The sequence below is a fragment of the Sorghum bicolor genome, chromosome 3, assembly GCF_000003195.3.
Source record: "Sorghum bicolor cultivar BTx623 chromosome 3, Sorghum_bicolor_NCBIv3, whole genome shotgun sequence".
Classification (NCBI taxonomy): domain Eukaryota; kingdom Viridiplantae; phylum Streptophyta; class Magnoliopsida; order Poales; family Poaceae; genus Sorghum; species Sorghum bicolor.
Window position 1 is genome coordinate 67,642,891 of NC_012872.2, and position 18,170 is coordinate 67,661,060.

At 50.2% G+C, this 18,170-nt stretch overlaps 3 protein-coding genes across 3 annotated transcripts; 2 read left to right on the forward strand and 1 right to left on the reverse strand.

Annotated features, from left to right (window-relative positions):
• LOC8058920 (small ubiquitin-related modifier 1) lies at nucleotides 1,217-1,953 on the forward strand. Its single transcript, XM_021455054.1, has one exon. It carries the CDS (start codon nucleotides 1,363-1,365, stop codon nucleotides 1,774-1,776), a length of 414 nt encoding a protein of 137 aa, XP_021310729.1. The 5' UTR covers nucleotides 1,217-1,362; the 3' UTR covers nucleotides 1,777-1,953.
• Nucleotides 3,151-6,279, forward strand: LOC8060106 (sedoheptulose-1,7-bisphosphatase, chloroplastic). Its single transcript, XM_002456602.2, has 8 exons — nucleotides 3,151-3,462; nucleotides 3,602-3,733; nucleotides 3,877-4,062; nucleotides 4,150-4,231; nucleotides 4,712-4,933; nucleotides 5,039-5,139; nucleotides 5,233-5,304; nucleotides 5,801-6,279. The coding sequence occupies exons 1-8, from the start codon at nucleotides 3,388-3,390 to the stop codon at nucleotides 6,080-6,082; spliced, it is 1,152 nt and encodes a 383-aa protein (XP_002456647.1). The 5' UTR covers nucleotides 3,151-3,387; the 3' UTR covers nucleotides 6,083-6,279.
• Nucleotides 9,524-11,856, reverse strand: LOC8060107 (UPF0503 protein At3g09070, chloroplastic). The gene has a single exon (XM_021455763.1). The coding sequence runs from the start codon at nucleotides 11,840-11,842 to the stop codon at nucleotides 9,848-9,850; it is 1,995 nt and encodes a 664-aa protein (XP_021311438.1). The 5' UTR covers nucleotides 11,843-11,856; the 3' UTR covers nucleotides 9,524-9,847.

An 18,170-nucleotide genomic window follows, 5' to 3' on the forward strand; every position in this document is an offset into this window, starting at 1 on the left:
AACTTTTAGGCCCTGTTTAATTCCTATTGTTAAATTTTAGCTAGCTAAACTTTAATGCTAAAGTTCCAAACACATTGACTAAAATAAGGCCTTGTTTAGATACACCCAAAAATCCAAAATTTTACAAGATTCCCCATCACATCGAATCTTGCGGCACATGCATGAAACATTAAACATAGATAAAAAAGATAACTAATTACACAGTTTATCTGTAAATCACGAGACGAATCTTTTAAGCCTAATTGCTCCATGATTGGATAATGTTTGTCAAATAAAAACGAAAGTGCTACAGTGTCAAAATCCAAAAAGTTTTTGAATCTAAACAAGGCCTAAGCTAAAAAATAGTTTAGTTTTATTAGTTACTTAAGAGTAGCTAAAATAATTTTAGCTAGCCCAAAATTTGTCAAAAATTTTCAAAATTTCTTATTATATCGAATCTTTGGACGCATGCATGCTAAATATAAATAAAAATAATAACTAATTGCACAGTTTGTCTGTAATTTGTGAAACAAATTTTTTGAGCCTAGTTAGTCTATAATTAGACAATAATTCGCCATCCCCAACGGGCTTATTTAGTCCCCCTCTTTTCCCTATTTAGATCCACCACTCGGGACTACTATCTAAGAGACGCCACTAGTGATTGATCAAAGGTGACGGTCATAAACCAAACACCTTTTGCAAATGGAATGGTTATTGATGAAGTAGGCCACTTTTCTTAGACTCACTTTCCGAATCTTTAAAAGTGAAGAGTCATTTAAATAAAAATTATTTTCTATATCATTTCATCCTTTAATAATTTTTTTAATATTTTGTACATATACTTGGATATCTAATTTTAAAAGTTACTAAAGGATATTTTTTTTTCAAAAAATCTAACTTTTTGTCAATAAGGAAAGATATAAAGTGGCTTTTGCAATTGCTCTTATATCAACCAAAAATGATATCACGGATGCATGCAAACAATAACTGCCAAATCTAGAAAATACTATCTGTATGTAGAAGAAAAGGAACCGAAGATAGATGTGTTTTTGACAGCATTCTTAATTTATCCGAAATTATTTAGGAAGTTTATTATTTATCTTTTTGGTACAGAGCAAGTGTACTCCTGTGCGGCTGTGCCTCAGGCAGTCAGGTAGGCTCAGCGCGAATCAATCCTCTTCCCCACGCGTCCGATGTTCACGCCGTTTTTATCTGAAAAGACAGTTCATCAGAGCATATATAAGACCACACCCATTTTCTCCGTCATCTCTGATCTCTCACTTTCGATTTTCTATCGCTGTGTGGTTCGTTCTCCTATAACCTCCTCGAACCCCTATAAGACCTAGAGCAAAGGCGAGAGAGGTGACGGACGAGGGAGGATCAATGTCGACGCCGTCGCCGGCCAGCTTAGGGTACGGGGCTGAGGAGGAGGAGGAGGAGGAGAGGGGTAAGGGGGCTGAGGCTGAGGAGGAGAGGGGTGAGGCCACGAAGACGGTGAAGGCCGAGGCGGGCGAGGACGGTGGTAGTGATGCCCTCATCAACGTCAAGGTGCAGAGTCAGACCGCGGACGACGTCTTCTTCCGCGTCAAGCGCGACTTGAAGCTGCGGCGGCTCATGGACATGTACTGCGGCAAGCACTCGCTCCACCCCAAGGCCGTCCTGTTCCTGGACCCTGTCGGCCGCACCATCCGGCCCAACCAGACGCCCAACGAGGTCGGCCTCGACGACGGCGACGCGATCCATATCATGCTCACGCAGGTAGGCGGCGGTGCCCGCGCGAGGCATACTTCTGCGTGAGAGCCGACTAGCCGAGGCTTTTTCGGGTTTGATCCGGCACTAGTTTCTTCAGTTAGTTGCGCATGCATGTTTGTGTGATGTTCTTCTCTTATGATTATGATGACTTTTTTGGAATCCTATGCGGTGTTGATTGCTCAACTGTGAATTGTCATCGTGCGGAAAATTTATTGATGAATTCCTGAGATCGTGACTTCGCTGATCTGTTTCACTTGATATATTGTGATACTAGTTCAATCATAGAGGCCTGATAGTGATAGTGCTTATTCCGATTGGGCTGTAGTCCAGACTCCATTCAGGCCCTTTCAATTTTTTTTTCTTTTATCACGATCGATTCAGGCCTTAGCCGAACAAATTTTCTGCGAGGCCCAAGTCAAACATTTTTTTTCACAAATACATAAAATATTTGTATATCATTGCAATTAGGTAGAAGAGTTTAACCATACAGAAAAAAACACGCTTCTGGCGAGCATCATTGTAATGAAGTCAAACATTTCGTTTGGACTTTAATAGCCAGTGTTGCTCTTTTAATGTCTCCATTTTTTGTAAGTGTCATATTTGGTTTGTCCTAAGTCAAACATTGAAATACTTGACCAACCATTTATAATTAATAATCTATTTAGATAATATATGCATTAGATATTATGATAGTATTTCTCATAATAAATTTAAAAATATAAATTTTATAACATGAAATTATATAAATATTTTGAAATCAATAGTCAAAGAGACACACATTTGACTTAGAAACAAATTAAATGTGACACTTGAAAAAAAACAAAGGGAGTAATTCTGTCTGGGCAGGCTTGAACTCCTGCTCATGTTATGACTCAAAGTTGCTAAAGATGTCAAGTGGCAATGTATGTGCAGACAAGCTTATGTTCTTAAGCTTTTTATATAAGCATAAGCAGCAAATGCTTTGCAAAGAACCGACTTAAAACATCACACTGAACATTTTAGAAAAGGATCCATACCGATACGCCGAAACCGTCGTACTCGTATATATACGACAATTAAATACTAGAACCAAACATCCCAGACCGAATAATGGGAAACGAGCCAGTTTCTGCGACTTAAACATCACACTGAAGTACTGAACAATTCAGAAAAAGTTCCATACCGATACGGCGATACCGTCGTACTCGTATATACGACAATTAAATACCAGAACCGAACAATTTCAGAAAAAATGATCCATATCGTATATACGACAATTAAATACCAGAACAGAGCCAAACAAACATCCTAGACCGAAATGGGCCTGTTTCTGGTTGCTTGGTGTTGGAGTTGGAGTGCGTACTGCGTAGGCCCGTCCGATCCGTGGCTCATCTCGGCATGGCCACACAAACCACGAATGGTCATCGTGCACCGCAGCGCGGCCCTCCCCTTTCTATCTTCTCCAGCTCCAAATGGCGCCACCGCGGCGGCCGGGTTATCTTGTCCAGACGTGCATCCCTCCGTTGTGATCCATTCCTCTCCGCGCCGCGATAGCTAGCTTAGTTGCAAGCACCAGCAGCTAGCTGACCACCAAAACGTTAGCGCACGCAGACAATTTCGACAGCATCCATCAGGTTTTAGGCCCCTGCTGCCGTCGTTGAGCGCCACCTGAAAGCAATGGAGATCGTCGCCACGCGCTCCCCGGCCTGCTGCGCCGCCGTGTCCTTCTCCCAGTCGTACAGCAGGCCTAAGGTACGTACTACGACACCTTCATACCGTTCGCTGCATGTAGTGGAAAGTAGCAGCAGCTAGCTCGTCGCACACGTGCACAGAGCTTTTAGTAATTTTTGCTGATGGCTGGCTGGCTGGCGCCACACGTGCGGCACGGCAGGCGTCCAGGCCGGCGACCACGTTCTACGGCGAGTCGGTGCGCGTGAACACGGCGCGGCCGCTCTCGGCGAGGCAGTCCAAGGCGGTCAGCCGCGCGGCGCTCACCACCCGGTGCGAGATCGGAGACAGCCTGGTGCGTGTCGTCAGTATAAGTTGTGTGCGTGCGTGCGTGGGGAGATCGATCGAGTTTCATGCCTGGCATGCGAAGAATGGAAGAAGCTGACGCTGCTGCCGCATGCTGGGTTCGCCGGTTTGTGGTGTGGTGTGGTGTGGCAGGAGGAGTTCCTGACCAAGGCGACGCCGGACAAGAACCTCATCAGGCTGCTCATCTGCATGGGGGAGGCCATGAGGACGATCGCGTTCAAGGTCCGGACGGCGTCCTGCGGCGGCACCGCCTGCGTCAACTCCTTCGGCGACGAGCAGCTGGCCGTCGACATGCTCGCCAACAAGCTCCTCTTTGAGGTGTGGAACGAATGCTCTCGCACTGAACTGTACTGTACGTCACGGTTCATTTCATCCAGTCCGCTCATGCCCGGTCTCTGCCTGCAGGCTTTGGAGTACTCCCATGTGTGCAAGTATGCGTGCTCCGAGGAAGTCCCCGAGCTGCAGGACATGGGTGGCCCAGTTGAAGGTACCGCCATTTCTCCTCCTCACTGTTCATTTCCTGACCAAATAAAGCTCCCACAGATTGTATTATGATGACAAAACTCAAATAGGAAAACAGAGATTTTGTATACTTATTGAGAGTTGCAGACCTTCAGTGGAGTGTTCAGCAGTGCTAGTGTGCTACTAGTCAGCCAGCATATGCTCCCTTCTGCATCTTCAGAACACTGTGGAAATGTAAATGCTAATCATCAACAGCAGTATGCCTTACCAAATTAGCATGCTGCCTTCTTGGATTCTACTCAGTAGTTTTATTTAGATGCTTTCTAATCACCAAACTGCGACATGTCAAATGTGCCGATGGCTTTCAAGCCTTGCACCGTGCCGAAACAACTACATCTACACACATTCTTTTCGACCGTAGCTCTGGATATGCAGAAAACCAACAGCTGAGGAATTGAAGCCTAGCATGCGATCCAGATCGGCCTGATCTCATCACATCTTGCAGGTGGTTTCAGCGTAGCATTCGATCCCCTTGACGGTTCCAGCATTGTTGACACGAACTTCACCGTTGGAACCATCTTCGGAGTCTGGCCCGGCGACAAGCTGACTGGCGTCACTGGCGGCGACCAGGTCGCGGCCGCGATGGGCATCTACGGCCCTCGCACCACTTACATTGTCGCCCTCAAGGACTGCCCTGGGACACACGAGTTCCTCCTCCTTGACGAAGGTGCGCCTGAATTTTCAGCCACTGCCCACTGGGGCCTTGCAGAGCTGCAGTATGCTATGTAGGAGTAGTAGGTGTTGTTAATCGAGATCTTAACAAATGTTGCAGGTAAATGGCAGCATGTCAAGGATACCACGACCATTGGGGAAGGCAAGATGTTCTCTCCTGGTAACTTGAGGGCAACATTCGATAACCCTGAGTACGACAAGGTACTCCGTGTCTAGCTAATATTACTGTTAGCATTTTTTAAGTATCTGCAACGACTTTCTGTTCCTAATCGGTGTTATTATATGTATCTTCAGCTCATCAACTACTACGTCAAGGAGAAGTACACATTGCGCTACACTGGAGGAATGGTTCCCGATGTCAACCAGGTATCTATCACAAAATCTTTAGCTTGCTGGAACTCAAATTCACACCCTTACAAAACCACACAGAAAATCCCGACACCTCAAAACCCGTTCACTTGGATCACCATCACTTGTATGGTAATCCGAAATGCCATAACAGTAGCTCAGGAGTACACATTCAAAAACTGAACAGTGCCATGATGAACCTGTCATGTCAATTCTACACCATGCACCAAACAGACAAATTTTCAGAGAGGGGCAAGGCAAACTTTTGAGAACAAGAATTTGGTTTGGTGTTTGCCAGTAAATGTCTCGGCCTGTAGTGTTACTGCAAGCCCATGCTAGTGACTATTGACATGTACCAGCGTCTGCTTTAAGCAAGGCCACGCCAAGCAACACAGCAAAATTCCCCACAGTGACCCAACCTCGCTTTAGGTCCTTTCCGATACTACTTTCGGTACACAGAACTTGCGTGACCACCAGCATGCATGGTGATCGATGCCTGTGATCGATGACGCAGATCATAGTGAAGGAGAAGGGCATCTTCACCAACGTGACGTCGCCGACGGCCAAGGCCAAGCTGCGGCTCCTCTTCGAGGTGGCGCCTCTGGGCCTTTTGATTGAGAAGGCCGGCGGGCACAGCAGCGACGGCAAGCAGTCGGTGCTGGACAAGGTGATCAACGAGCTCGACGAGCGGACCCAGGTGGCCTACGGGTCCAAGAACGAGATCATCCGGTTCGAGGAGACCCTCTACGGCTCGTCCAGGCTCGCCGCCGGCGCCACCGTCGGCGCTGCCGTCTAAAGTTTTTGCTGCCGATCGAGTGGCTCTGAATTACTATATATAATCCAATCGGGTGATGCGTATACAGATGGGCTCGTAGATATTGAAGTATAAATGAATTGCTGGTCTTTTCTTATCAGAAACTTTTAGGTTAATCTTGTCCGCGTATACAAGAATATATATAACTCAAATAATTGTTATCGCTCTTTTATATTTCACGTCTGAGGTCTAAATAAGGAACCTTTCCGTGAGATTTAGGCCATGTTTGGTTCCCTTTGCTAAATTTTAGTTAGTTAAATTTTAATCACTTTTTAGTAGCTAAAGTTTCAAATAATTTGACTAAAATGAACTAAAATAGTTTAGTTCCATTAGTTATTCAAAAATAACTAAAATAATTTTAACTAGCTAAATTTTGGTAAGGGAAACCAAACAGGCCCTTAGTGTTGAAGTATAAGTCAATTATCTCTCTCTCCTCATCAGTTTAAGCGTAGAACCCTTTCTTCCAAGTAAATTTTGTATACGGTTTGATGTGCGTGCATGCATGCATCAATGCTTGGCAACACTCGTGTCATCGGATGTCTGCATGTCTCATCTCTCGGTGGGCAATCTCCGGCCCTGCAGCCTTATTTCTTTTCGATGCTGTCGTGCATGGAATAGCACTGCAACAGAGTCCATGTCCCGGTCAGTGTTTTCTGCCATACTGGAACAGCTAGCACTCCATGTCCATGGAGTGGGCTGTCGCGAAGAGAAACAGTAGCACTAACGCCGTAGCCCGTAGAGTACGTGTACGTCGATCGCCAAGGCGCTTGGTTTGGCCCTGGACAGCAACACAGTCCACGATCCTGGCTCAAGAGTCAAGACCATCCCGTTCCACTACCCTATTGCTCTTCTGAGAAGATGTTCCTGGATCAGGGCTATGGACATGGACGCATGCATGATACGACGCGGCAAGGTCAGCTTGATACACGGGACTACAGTGCCGTTCATGGTATGGTCCGCTCCGGTCGGCACACGTACACAAGGGCGTACTGGTGCCTGTCCCAAACAAAAAGTACACTGATTCACTGCAGCCTTGCCCAGACGGCCAGATTGACCATCTCCACTCCATCGTGAACGACGACGCGCCAGGTTACCGTCCAAACGTAGTACATTGTACTCCTACAAACACTAGGGCCTGTTGATTGCACAATCGATCGATCGTCGCGAGTACACACACACACACGCAGTCCCTAGCCACGAGCCCAAGACAGGAAAACTAGTACAGCCTGCACTGCAGCAGTGTCGTGTTTAGTAGTACGGTCCAATATGGTGACTTCGTGAGGATGCCCGAGTCCGTGTCACGTGTCTACGGTTCGACCGACAGCAAGCACATCTCCATGTCCATGCAGCCGCGGGGGCTGCCTACGTCCGCCAAAAAAAAAAAGAGAGCACGCGGCACACGGAGGTGACCGGCCGCCGTCAGTGTCGTCGCACTGCAAATGCAATGCAATTGAGGGATTGTTTAATTTTGTTTAATTGTGAAGAGTTTTTTGAATTTTGACACTGTAGCATTTTCATTTGTATTTGATAATTATTGTTTAACTATAGACTAGACTTAAAAGATTTATCTCGTAAATTACAGATAAATTGTGTAATTAGTTTTTTGTTTTCGTCTATGTTTAGTGTTCCATGCATGTGTTATAAAATTTAATGTGATATAGAATTTTGAAAAGTTTTTTAATCTTGAGGTATAACTAAACAAGGCCTGAACAAAAATAAAAAGACCAGAAGAGGACGAGGCTGTGCGCGGTAGAGTGGTAGGGGCAGGGGGAGACACCGGCAGGCACGGTACCACGTCCACGCTAGATGGCAAGGCGTCGCCTGCGCCTCGTGTTCTCCCGGTCCGCGAGATGTCCGCCCTCCTCGGGGCACCGCCGGGTACGGCGGGGCAGTGCCGGCGATGTGATCCCGGCGACGCGACGCCTGCCGCCTGCCGCTTGCCGCCTGCCGAGGCGGGCCGCCCCGGTCCGCGTCCGGTCCGGCCCGTCACGCTTTATTTGACACCCCCGGGCGCTGGAGTAGGCCTCGTGCTTGCTGCCGCTGCCGCTGCCGCTGCCATCATGCGTGCGGTCTGCGGTGCGATTCCACAGCGATTTGTTGGCCGTCGTGACCGGTGCGCTGCAGGCTGCAGCGCGGTCGTTTTTACCGGCCAGCGCAGGGAGATCCGGAAGGCTATCATCAGCAATCAGCAGGGCTTGTCTGATAATAACAATTTGGGTTTTGCTCTGCTGCCTGATTTACAGGTGGCTCGTTGCTATTCGACCGCCTGCATGATTAATGATTTAGTACCGTCCTGATTCCTGAGGGCGTGAACGCTGCGATGGCTGATTGCTTGGGTCAGCTTCTGACGAGTAGTACTCGTAACTGCTTTTGTGCTGATGCGTGGTCGCCGAATCTCCTGAGATGATGATGAATGTATTTGTATATAACAAGCGTACTTTACTAGTAGAGATTTCTGTGGTGCCAATCATTCCATCTCAAAACACATCTGACATATTTACCCTAACGCTAATGATCGGCAGTTCAGTTCTTGATTGCCAAATTTTACAAAATTTGTTTCATACCACTTGCCAGTTCGTTGAACGAGGAAGAAAACAATGCAGACCAGTTGCTGTACACGAACATCGGTGATCGGTCTGAACTCTGAAGCAGGCACAACACAACACAACACTACCCCACAGTCCAGACGCGCCTTACAGCGACACACGTTCAGAATACAGATGGATCCGCGCGGTGGCCCGGCCCAAGAACGCCTGTGCGCATCTGCCTTGCTGGTTGCTGCCACGGCCGGTGTGGGCACCGCTGCGGCGCTGTGCGACGCAAGACCAGCAACAGCAGCCTCTGAGTATACAGTAATCGGCAGGCAGCATCAGCAACCAGCAACCGATTGATTAACGATAGGATTACTAGGAAACAAGGGCGGCCGCGCGACGTCCGGGGCGGGACGACGAGGCGACAGCCGTGGAGCCCCGATCTTTGGCCGCGGGCCAGCCGGAGGAGGAGGAATGCGGGAGGGAGGAGCCGCCTTTAACGGTTTCCGAGGCGGCGGCAAGCACGACCACCTCCTTTAAGGACCAATCACGTGCAGTGGACGGGCCCGAGCCTAGTACCACCGGTGTCGGAGCCGCGTGAGCTGTGAGAGGCGATGGCCATGGCCATGGCCGTGCTCGCCTCGCCCGGCCGCCCCTACGCACTACGGTGTGCCCGTGTCAAACTCAAACCTCTCCGGCTTGTGTTGTTGTGCCTCTCGTTCCCGTGGGAAGGGAAGGAATTCCGCACGGTCCAAAAGAGCAAGCGAGTGTGACCGGCGGCAGGGCCCGCACGGTTGACACAAAGTGATTCTGGTGTCTGGAGCTCTCTGGATAGAGAGGCCCGACAACAGAATTAGAATGTGTTTCCCTCCAAATTTAGGTCGAGCCGTTGTGAAATTGACGACAAAGTCACGGTCATATATAAACATATGCTGATGGAACTACAATAAACTCACGGAGAAAAAGAAAACGCACGTGACACGACATGCGAGATTGATGAGATGAGAGATACTAGTGGCGGCACATAAGAGGAAATTAATGAGACGAGATGCGTGTTATCCAATCCCCCCAAGATGAACAAAAACAACAGATTACATTACAATACACGAAGATGATTTATGGCTATAACCCCAGACACTCTCCACCTCCGTGAACGGCGGCGGAGGAGCATGCAGATTGGCAGAGGAACCTGGACTGACGCCGTACCGTAGCCTGCCTAGTACAGGCGGAGCACGCTGCGCGCGAACGACTGCGTCGCCAGGGGCCGCCCGGGCCCGGCCTTGCTCGGCAGGCCGCCTCCGCGCGGGCGCCCGCTGCCGCTCCGCATCGGCGTCAGGTAGAACCGCAGCATGCCGTTGTCCGGGGCGGCGCGCCCGGGCGAGTAGCGCGCGCTGCGGTTCCGCTCTAGCTGCGCCTGCGCCTGCGCCTGCCCCTGCCCCTGCGCGTGCGGCTCCTCCCTCCGCCTCACGTGGCCGTTGGCGTCCACGTAGCTGCGCCTGGAGCTGCCGAGCCCGCCGCTGTTGCTGCTGAACGAGCTGCGCGCGCTCAGGTTGCTGTTGCACCGCTGCATCTTGGGGTTAGCTCCGCGGACGCGCAGGTCCGGCCACGGCTCGGAGAACGAGCGGTCGGCGATGTCGGACGGGCCACCGCTCCTGCGCCCGGCGGCGCGGCGGTGGATGAGACCCCAGAGGCTCCACGCCTTGCGCCACCGGCGCGGCTTCTTGGCGGGGCCGGACAGTGCCGCCTCCAGGCTCGCGGAGATGTCCTCGATGAGCGAGTTGGAGCTGAAGCCGCGGTCCAGCAGGTCCTCCGCGTGGTGGAAGTGGTAGAACTCGGAACCGCCAATTGGGGACTCCCTCCCAATCCCATTTACCGCCGACGGCATCGGCGGCCTTGGATCCGTGACCTCGAACGACGGCCTGCGGACGGAGCTTGAACGTTCCAGGCTCCGGCGCCTGCGACTGGAGGAGTCCAGGTAGTAGTCTCTGGTCTGCAAGGAACCACCTGGAGGCTCGGGGTCAAAGTCGTCTTCTACCGGGATTTGGCCGTCGGAGCGCTCGACGATGTCGGTCGGTGTGTCCTCCAGGACGGACAGGATGGGTGGGAGGCGGGAGAGCGGCGGAGGCGCTCGCCCGATGCCAATGCCGGCGCCGGCGCCGAACAGGTACCCGTCCCAGGACGCGCGGGGCTCGTCCCATGAGAAGCCGGCGTCGTCGATGGACATGCGCGCGGCGTCCAGGGAGAAACGCGGGTCGGTGTCGCACGAGCGCCGGCCACCGGCGAGCTCGGAGCCTGCCTCCCCACGGAAGCGACTCCGGCGAAGGAACGACGGCTTGGAGGGCTTCTCCGGAGGGGGCATTGCCGCTGCCGCGGCCTTGCTCACGGCAGCCTCCTTCTTGAGCTTCTGCTTGCGCCGCCACTTCTGCCACTTCTTGCTGAACACGGAGGCGGCGACCCAGAAGCTCCCGGCGATCTCCTTCAGGTCTTTGGGCGAAGCCTTCTTGGTCTGCGCCGACTCGAGATCGATGCGATCCTTGATGGCCTTACCTCCCTGGGCCGCATTGCCTTCGGCTTCCACCTCGCCGGAAATGTCCATCGGGACGACGGGGTCTTCCTCAATTACCGGGACTATCTCGTCGGGCTCCATGACCACTGGGATGTCCTCGTCCAGGAAATCGTCAGGGATGCACGGTGCCTGCGGTGGGGGATGCACGTCGACGGCGAGCGCAGCCGCGGCGGTCGATGAGGAGGCCGGGAACGCGGCGAACGCCGTGCCGTCGCGGACGCGGTCACGGTCGTCCTGATGGAACAGCGCCCACAGCGTGCTGCGTCCCCGCACGTCACACGAACGCCGCTGCGGCTCGTCCGCCCTGGCGGCAGCAGCCGCAGCCGCCGCCGCCGCTGCGGCCAGAGCGTCCCCGCCACGGCCGCACGAGAACGATTTGCACCGCCGGAGGTCCGGCGGCTCGGCGGGGCCTGACGCAGACGAGCCGGCGGCGGCGAACGGCCTGGCGAAGAGGGACCGGATGGCCGATGTGGACTTGCGGCCCGGCGCGGAGGCCGCGGCGGCGGACGCCTCGAGACCCTGGAGGCGCTCGCGCAGGCACGCGGCGCAGAAGCCGGTGAACGTCTCGCCCGGGTGCAGGTCGCAGCTGGTCGACACCGACCGCCGCGCGGGCGGCGCCGGCGGGTCCATGTGCAGCGTCGTCATCGCCCCTCCCCGGGCGTCACTCCCACCCCCGCCCCCCGCCCACACCCACACCCCCGACGTCACTGTGCGGCTAGTACAGGTGCACCATTGCACTCGTGCTGCTGCGTGAGGAGGGAGTTGCCGGTGCGCCAGGCCTCGCGTTTTAAGTAGAGAGAGGCGAGTATCGGACAGGGTAAAAGGGTGAAAAAGAGGAAAGTGAAAGTTAAAGGCGAATCACGGGCCCCGGCGCGGCCTGGCCTCTTGGCTCTCTCTCCCTCCTCCTCGCCTGGGTCTTCTTCCTCTCTCTCTCTCTCTCTCCTCTCTTGTGTAGCTCTGCCGTTCTTGGGTTCATGGCTACGCGTTCGCAAATGCGATGGTGCGGGGATCTGCCCGGACGGCTATTGTTCGAGACCAAGCTATTCCTTGTCTTTGTACACTCAATCTTTGAGCGCCTAACGCGCGGTAACATCAGTTTGATGGCCTTGAAACCTCACTGATTTTACGCTTCTATTGAGCGCCTTCTGTCAGAGGTATATGAATGAGTCGATGATGCCAGACTGCCAGAGACAGTGAACACACATGAGGATCATGCATAGTAGCATTCATATCAAAATCGTAGCTGAAGCTATTCTTATCAGAAAAAAATATACAGAATTGCAAGTGATTACGCATTGTGGAAATCTTATTTGCAGACACCCAGATCCACAAAGTACAGCTTTAGTATAAGCGCTGCAGTCATATTCTCAGCTTTAGTACAGCTTTGCTCACTCACACTGTCACGCAGTTTCCCTCTTTCTCATACACATAGTATCCTGCGATAATCTATAGGTGTTGTCCGAGTGTCCGTCCTATCGGGCTTTGCCTGATCTGAAAGCGATTATATGGGCATAATCTGCACGCGTGTAGAAAATGTCACTTTGCATGAAGCAGCGAGCAAACGGCCAAGGATATGCAATATTCATAGACATGAGCTCCGGCCCAATGCAAAACGCCCTAGCCCAGCCCGATTTTAGCCTGTCTAGTTTTTTTTTTTTTGACGAAATCTGGAGAGGCCGGAGCCTCTACAGCGACTTTATTAAAGAAGTAAAAAAGAGGATTTATACAAGAGAAGCTCAAAAAAGCTGAACTAGAAAAGAAAAACTAAACTAGAACTAGAACAAAGCTAGGAGCTACATTTACTAAGAAACAAGGCTTTCAGCCCAAAGAACTAGCTGATCATGAGAGCTAGACCTGGCCCTATGATGTAAGAGATCCACTTCTTTTGTCAAAGTTCTTCTGCAGTTTGGGATCGAAATTTGGATGCCCTTGAAAATCAGATCATTTCGAGCAGACCAGATGGTCCAGGCCAGTAAAATGATGGCTTCCATGAAGAAGGGAGAATTAAGCTAGTCTTTGATTTGATCAATGATGTCAGGGAAGGAGCTCTGAAGAGGAATATCCACCTGAATCATGTTCCAACAGTGAGCAGCAAAGGGGCAGTTTAAGAACAAATGTTCTACGGTCTCTTCAGCTAAACTATTGCAAAGAGCATATAGGTGTAGGAGTCAAGTTGCATATTTCTCCTTCTTAGAATATTCATGGTGCTCAGCCTATCTTTCAGAAGAAGCCAGAAAAAGACCTTATGCTTTGGTTGACAACAATTCTTCCAGAGCCATCTGAACGCAGGATGGATGGGATGGTGACCTGAAAGTCTTCTGTAGACCTTAGCAGAGGCAAATCGATCAGAGCCCCAACAATAGTGCCACTTGTCATTAGCATCAGAGGTTGCAATCCCATCGATAGCCTGCTAAACTTCTTGGAGCTAATGAAAAGCAGTGAGGGACAAGGGCAGGTGTACCAAATCAGTGAAGTCATTTGCCTCAAAGGCTTTTTGGGCTGTGAGTTGCTTGTTTCGGGCAAAGGAGAATAATTCTGGGTTTGAAGATGCAAGAGAACCCGTTTGAAGCCAGGAGTCATGCCAGAAAAGGACTCAGGTGCCACTGCTGATATGAGGGCTGGCAATGCTCTTGAAATCTTGGAGAAGTTTTAAAATGTCTTTCCACCAAAAAGAGTCATTCCTAGTATGATTGGGGAGCTTACTACTTTTATAATGTTTCTCCCAGACCAGCTGGACCTAGGGGATGTCCAACTTGTTAAAGAATTTGTGCAGATTTTTCATAAGAAGGGCTCTATTCTATTTTTCCAAATCAATTACACCTAGCCCCCCCCCCCCCCCCTCATCTTTTGGGGCACAAACTAATTTCCAGGCAGCCTTGGGTGTAAGGGACAGGGAGTCCTATGGGAGAGGTTGGGCAATGCTAGCATTTGTTTGGCAGAAGAGAAGAGCCGATCTAGAAGAGACTTTGGATCGGCCAGTTATTCTATTAGTAGAGGCTAAAAATTAGCTTAAGCTTATAGTAACTCCAGTACAATATATTGCCCATGAGAGAGAAGACTTTGACTCAGAAGGTTAGAAGATTCACCATGGATTTCTGATGCTGTATCAATTTCACCTTATCCGGTCAAAGTAGTTGGAAAGCATTAGCATCTCTATAAGAAGCTTTTGTTGACAAGTTGAGGCGAATTGCACTTTTTCCAGCTTTTCCTTTCTATCCCCATTTCCCAGCTCCCACATGTGCTTAGGGCCAAAAGTGCAGGGCCTAACCAGTAAGTTTCCTAACAGCCAAAGGAGAGAATAAAACACAGCCGCTGTCCCTGGCCTCATCTTCAGATTTGTCCTACTAGGCTACTACTAGCCTGGCAAACAAACAACAAACACCCAGGATAAAGGATTACTGAAGCGCTTCCTGCTAAACCATGGCATCTAGCTGATCCACAGGACCGTCCTACTATAGGAGGTTAGCAGCTTTGATTATGGCGCTCTAGGCACATGACGGGGGACCGGAGTTGTCGCCTTCTCGAGCTTAGAAACGTTAATAAACCATGGTAGTACCTCCTCTTTTGTTCGCTTTTGCTCCCGCACTGCTATACCTTGATCAATCGATCACAACAGTCGCCACGCATGTGCGTGATGCGCCTGCGATGAATCCAAGTGAATCTGTTGCTTTGTTTTCTCTAAGACTTTGGTGCCCTTGTCTGATAACTAGATTAAAGAAAACTGAAAACTGAAATGGGGGCACTGTTTGTGTTTGTGTCGCTGGGCTTTTCGAAAATAACTGAGAGGACTCCGAGGAGAGCTTAGGTTAGGCGAGGCTATTATGTCTGGATTAGAAAACTGCCGGTGCTAGATTTCTTTTCAGGACCTGAGAACTGAGATACGAGTACTGCTGCATAAGCAAACAAAACCGGGCGCTGTTGCAGGCAAGCTCACGAGCCGTGCTGTTTCACATTCTGTCGTCTTCACTCTGTACTTGATCACATCGTTCTCGCCGAGATAATGGGTTAATTAACCCCGAAAAGTCCAACGCGGTTTTCTCCACCCCCTTTCACCGTTGTGCGCAGCGCTGCGCAGCGGCGTGCCTAGAGGCCCTAGACCGATTGTTCACTTGAGAGCGCCTTTTTAATTTTGTTTTATCCTGCACGGTTCATCAGGCAACAGCAACACTGACAAACTAGTAGCAATCACTGTTTGTTCTGTCACCTCAGTTGCACTCAAGCCAGCCGTGATTGCCTACAAAACTCTAGTCCCGCATTCAAACGGAAGCCTGAGGCAAGCAGGAAAGGTTGGGCTGATCTGGGTGGCATGGCATGGCATGCGGATTTTTTTCTCTGTTCTGAAGATGACTCTCCCTTCGTTGCCACATTTTCCACAGTGCCTTTCCGCCTCGCCATTTCCCGCAAAAGGTACACGGCAAGGTCTCGGGCTCTCGGTATCAGCCAGACTGCCAGAGGCGCTGATCGGGGCGAGGACGGCCGGGCCGGAACGACGAGCACGAGAAAGTGCACCGTTCATGATTGCGGTAACATGCGAAGCGAATTCGCCTCGCTCGGCTTTCCCGATCCCCCGAGCTCGCGCGGCCACGGCCCGGGGCACGGTGGGCGTGCGTGGACGGATCCGATCGATCGATCGATCGATCCGTCGATCCCCCTCGAGATCGTCGCGCGTAGCGTAGCTGCGAGCTTGCCCTGCACTGCAAAGCGGCAGCAGATGGAAGAAAAGATCCGCGTTCTTGGTCCTGACGACGGAGCGGGCGGGGAAGGGGGCCGCTTTACCAAAATTAGAGCTCGGCGATCGGTTTGGGCGATCCGCGCCCTCACTCGCCTGTAAAGGCAAAGCTCACCGCATCGGCATCGGCATCCATCGCATCGCATCGCTGTTCTTTTCAGCCCGCTTGCCGCTCAGACAGACACAGACGCGCGCGCTTACTTCCATGCATGGCTTCCCCGGCGCGGATCCCTAGTACGTGGCGAAGGGAGGGAGGGAGGGAGGAGGAAGCATCACAAAGCGACGCTTTGGCGTGATTGATGCTAGCACTCCGTTGCTATAGCATCACGTTACGTTTTGCTCTCGCAAGCGGCAGGGCCGGGCCGTGACGGCGACGATCTATGCCTGCAACTTGCTCTGCCCGTTGCTTGGCGTGAGCAGGGACAATGCAAGGCGGGGGTAGAGAGCAGGCAGAGGGCAGGAGAGCGTGTAGGCCTATGGATAGGTATAACATGTCCTCGCCAGCATACACATAGGCCCAAAGTGATTTGGAAGGAGTCCGTGTAGTTTTTTTCTTGGATAATGGCCCTGCTGCAATATTTCAGTATTATTTTTCAGCTGTTTTTCTGTCGTACCATTTCAGCATAAACATCACCATAAGCTAGATTTCAGCGAACGAAGTTTGATTAAATTTGTAAAAACATTTACTGTACATTGATTAATACGATAGGATTTTACTCTGTGAACGGAGGGGGTAGTTGTTCTTCTTCACTTCTTCGGTTGTGAACGTTGCTGGGCCTGCTGCTGCTGGTGAAGTGATACAGGACGGGAAGTGCTGGATGCTGCTGCCGTTTCAGCGTCGCTGCAAGCTGGAGCCGCCTGCCCTGCAGTCGAGCAGGCTCGACAGTGCCAAAAACCTCCCGCTTACGACTTTTCACCTTTTGTTTGCAATGAACGATATTTGGGAGTACCGTACACACCTCTAGGCAGCAACGCAGGTTGTTGCTGTGCTGGAAAAAAAAAACCCCTTTTTCTAGGCATTTGTAGTAAGGCCTTGTTTAGTTGGCAAAATTTTAGTTTTTTTGGCTACTGTAGCACTTTTGTTTTTATTTGACAAATATTGTCCGATCACAGAGTAACTAGGCTCAAAAGATTCATCTCATAAATTTCAGATAAACTGTGTAATTAGTTTTTATTTTTATCTTTATTTAATGCTCCATGCATGCGACCAAAGATTTGATGTGACGGAGAATCTTGAAAATTTTTGCGAACTAAACAAGGCCTAAATAACCGCTTAGGGACTACGGAGAGAAATAATAAGTCTAACATGCGTCTTAGCCTAAAATGGAAGCAAATAGATTTTGTATGCTAATCTACATCTATACGCTTTAATAGTTACAGTAGGTTTGACAGCAAGAGGCTCCAACCGGCGAAACTTGCTCAAGCAGTGAGCCAACGATGACACCCACAGACGCTCTTGTGCACGTCCATTTGGAGACCGCTCACAAGCGCCTGGTCTAGTAGCGTCGGCGTTGTACATTGCCTTAACCCTAAAAAAAATTTTATTCGCTGTAAATACGTGGTTTACCGGATAGTCAACTGTTATCCCGTTTGACACGACGGTTTTCCCACGTTGAAAATCTGGGAATCACGATCGCCAACACCCAACTGCACATGACACAGCAGAAGTAACTGGATCATGATCGAACAGCTAGGAGCCTGCATCGGACATGCTATTTGTTCGTCCCGAGTCCAAGAAAGGAGACGCCATGAAGCAGGGAATGGGAATCCAAGGCCGATCGAGAGAGAAGGAAGCAATCAATCCAGGGCCTTGTTCAGTTTGCAAAAAATTTTGCAAAATTTTTCGGATTCCCCGTCACATCGAATGTTTAGGCGCATACATGAAGTATTAAATATAGACGTAAATAAAAACTAATTACACAGTTTGGTCGAAATTGACGAGACGAATCTTTTGAGTCTAATTAGTCCATGATTGGACAATATTTGTCAAATACAAACGAAAATGCTACAGTGCTGATTTTGCAAAAAAATTTGGAACATAGGGCCTTGTTTAGTTCACCCCAAAAACCCAAAACTTTTCAAGATTTCCTGTCGCATCGAATCTTGCGGCATATGCATGAAGCATTAAATATAGATTGAAATAAAAACTAATTACACAGTTTGTTTGTAAATCACGAGACGAATCTTTTAAGCCTAGTTACTCTATGATTGGATAATGTTTGTCAAATAAAAACGAAAGTGCTA